The sequence below is a fragment of the Arachis duranensis genome, chromosome 4, assembly GCF_000817695.3.
Source record: "Arachis duranensis cultivar V14167 chromosome 4, aradu.V14167.gnm2.J7QH, whole genome shotgun sequence".
Lineage (NCBI taxonomy): Eukaryota > Viridiplantae > Streptophyta > Magnoliopsida > Fabales > Fabaceae > Arachis > Arachis duranensis.
Window position 1 is genome coordinate 89,236,301 of NC_029775.3, and position 3,459 is coordinate 89,239,759.

Sequence of the window (3,459 nt, forward strand, 5' to 3'; positions counted from 1 at the left end):
GGAGCCCCTTTGCCTTAAGGGTGCTAGTAGCATTGGCTACCTTTGGTCGTCCAACCACCCACACTTCACAGTTATACAAATGCACACACAACCACCACCCTGGCCTCGAAGGTAGTAATTGATTCTTTGTGGGTGTGATCATGATATTTGGTTCTCAACCTTTCTGTTTCTGGTGTCCCTCCTAGTCAAGGCTGAGAAAGATAATCTGGTTTTTCTTATAAACCAATCCAAAACTGAAATGGACTAGGTCTTAAATTTGGTTACTCAAAACAAATAGTTTACCAACAAATCAGTTTTGAACAATGTAAAGTAAACTAACCAAATTTCAAACTGACCATATTTGATAATTAAATTTAGTAGCAGACTAGCACTAAGGCTTGGTTTGGTAAAACTTTTCGAAGAGGTGCTTGTGCTTTTTAAAAACACAAGCTCCTCATTTTGTATTTGGTAAATCAAAAAGACCATGTGCTTGTGCTTGCAGCTTTTAAAAGATCGTGATACTTTGAAAGCAACTAAGGTGGAACTATTCAAGATTGGCTTGTGCTTTTCAAAATTTAAAAGTCTAATATAATCTCATATATTAACTAATTTTCAAATTTAACGCTTAAATTTATGTCTTTTATAGTATTTTTAAATTTTAAAAGCTATTTTACCAAACATAATTGTTGTTGCTTGTGTCTATTAAAAGTTATTTTTAATTTGATTTACCAAACATAAATGCTACACTCTTTAAAAAGCTATCTTTTAAAAGCTAGCTTTTCTAAGCTACTTTTAAAAAGTAAAAGTTTTACCAAACTAAGCCTAAGTGTCTATGTCCAACAACTTCAACAATATCACCCGAAGAAGTTTCTGTGATGTACACAATTTTGTTTATGGCAAAGGATTTTGTTGATATTTTCCAATATGATCTTGTTCAATTTGAATAATATGTTACTTAGAAAGTAAGAATTTTCCTTTAAGACTTGACGTATATAAAGACTAATACCTCTACTCATTGTGTACATTTGACATATGGTATATTATTTATAGGCTATTAGTCTTTATATACGTCGAGTCTTAAAGGAAAATTCTTACTTTCTAATAGGCTATAGAGTTGATAACCAAATAGATGTATTGCAGTGGTGATGTTCATAATGTTCACAAGAAAGTGGAATCAGATTGAATTTCATAGTTTCCATCAATTTTATCGCTACCTCAATTGCATTTGCATCCTTCAAAATCATTTCTATTTATGAATTAACCTTTCAACACAAGGAGTTTACCTTGAGCATTTTGCTGTTAGCTTAACGTTAAGTGAGCCCTACTAATTCCCTGAACTAGTCTTAAAGCATCTCTAATTTGATTAAAGCTCCAAGTAAGAGCCTCAACCAAACGAAACTAGGGAATTGCACACATAACTCAAGTAAGTGCCTCAGCAGCTACACTAAGCTTTTTAGTTTGACTAGACTTGGGTAGCACTATACTCCAAGTTGGAAACAAAACTCGTTTCCTTTTTACCAACAAAGAAACTCACTCAACTAAATGAATTTAGGGAATTGCACATAATAACCCAAGTTACCTGGGGGAACTAGAACGCTTTTCTATTTGCACAATAGTAGCATTAAGTGTAGAGAGCTTTGTCTCAGCATCTGAGGCCTGAAAATCATAGTGAATTAATATGATAATTACACCTACATGTCAAGTTAAGCTATTCATAGATCACCAAGTAGAACAACTTTTTACTGTACCAAAGACAAAAGACCCCGGGGAAACAAGAAAAAACCAATGACAAAAAAGAAAGTGTTTAGTCTCAGCAAAACTTTGCAGTACCAATCATTTGAGTTTACAAAGAATCCATGAATATAACCATAGAGCACTCTTAAATTAATTAAACCCAGGACACTAAATAATTTAAAAAAATTAAAAAAGAACCAGAAGGAACAACAATATAATTTAGAGGCATGAAACAGCAATATTGCTGACATGACTGATAGGGAATACTTGGATAATGGGTAATTAGCAGGGACTGACTACCAAGCCATTACCTTTTAAGTAGGAATTTAAGAGGCCCTGTCTAAGACAGCAGTAGCAGACATGAAGCCAGCTCACTCCCCATTCAGTGATTTAGCCTTCACACTGATGCTATACAATTCCATAAACTGTGTAATTCTCTATAAAATCACTAGGCATCATCTGGAGTATCTAGTCCATATACCCCTTATCCAAGCATCACCTATTTCCTTAAAACAAACAAGTCAAATCAACAATCAGACACATTAGAAATCCCCACCTCAGAAGCACTTTCTTTGGGTAAGCCATCTTTTCTTTGCTGTTCACTAGACTCTGGAGTAACCTCATCCCACAAGAAACCATTTTCTTGTCCAAGAGAAAGCTTGTCAAATTCGCAATCAACAGCTCTACATTGAGGCTCCATATGTGCTACATACTTCTCTGCAATTCCATACACCAAAAATGCATTTATTTCCTTGCTATAGCTCAAAAGCCTCAAATAGAGAACAAACACCCACAATAAAGAAAATAATTGTTGAAATCAGTTTTCACATAATAAATAATCAACATCAACCAATACCAAGCAAAGCCAGAGAAGAAATTCCACATGCCCTCATCATTAAAATGCAAAAAGCACTTTCCTTCTCAACCAAGTTTTGTAACTAATAAGTTCTACCTTAACATACATGTGAACAGCAAGATATAGGGTATAAGGTTTTTCGATAAAAAAGTTTTAGTGTTTATGTTGCACGAAATCTGTATCCACAGATATTCTTTCAATTTTATCTCACTCCAAATTATCCTGAATCCCTCGAAAGGTAAAATTCCATAAATAATCAAATAATCAACAAAAAGAACCTCCAAGACTGTTCTGCATGCATACACAGTACTGCAAGGACATAGACAAGCACACTCGTCAATAAATGTAACAACTCTTTCAAGAAATTCCTCTTCATTCTACTACCAAAGAAATATCATAATGAAAACTTAGGGATTAGCTTTGAAAAGCATTATACCTGCCAAACAGCGAAGAGCATTCTCAGCAGCTTGTTGTTGAGCATCCTTCCTTGTCCTACCCATACCAACACCTATTTTCTCACCAGTGAAGAGTACCTAAAAACCAAGGAATCATACAATTCATAACCCAGATTATTTGAAGATGCAAGAGTATGAGAAAAGTAGTCAAGAAAGATTAACCACCGACCAAAAGACCAAGTGACCTGGCTACTCTGCACGAGTATGGAAAAACAAGCACACATCTAAAAACAAATAAACATAGTTAACTTTAACCAATCTGTGTGTGTGTCTGTGAGTGGCTTTGGGGGGGGGGAAGGGGAAGAGGGATTTATCTTCCTACAGTACCTCCAAAACATGCTCCTCTGTAATACATGGGAAAAAAAATTGATTATTCTATAAACATTCTAAGATACAAACTGTCTCTTATTTTTAATTCTTTACTTCATTAGTATA

At 34.6% G+C, this 3,459-nt stretch overlaps 1 protein-coding gene across 6 annotated transcripts in view; it reads right to left on the bottom strand.

Moving 5' to 3' along the window:
• LOC107484872 (RNA polymerase II C-terminal domain phosphatase-like 2) overlaps positions 1 to 3,459 on the bottom strand; it is a 12,522-nt gene that overhangs the window by 683 nt on the left and 8,380 nt on the right. For 4 of the 6 annotated variants that reach the window (XM_052260239.1, XM_052260238.1, XM_016105418.3 and 1 more), the window contains exons 13-15: positions 3,006 to 3,102; positions 2,270 to 2,430; positions 1,559 to 1,635 (exon numbers count right to left, since the gene is read on the bottom strand). In XM_052260239.1, coding sequence (XP_052116199.1) covers positions 1,559 to 1,635; positions 2,270 to 2,430; positions 3,006 to 3,102 — 335 coding nt within the window. Of the gene's footprint in view, positions 1 to 1,558; positions 1,636 to 2,024; positions 2,431 to 3,005; positions 3,103 to 3,459 lie in introns of all 6 variants that reach the window. The other 2 variants (XR_001591279.3, XM_052260240.1) reach the window with 2 other exon arrangements.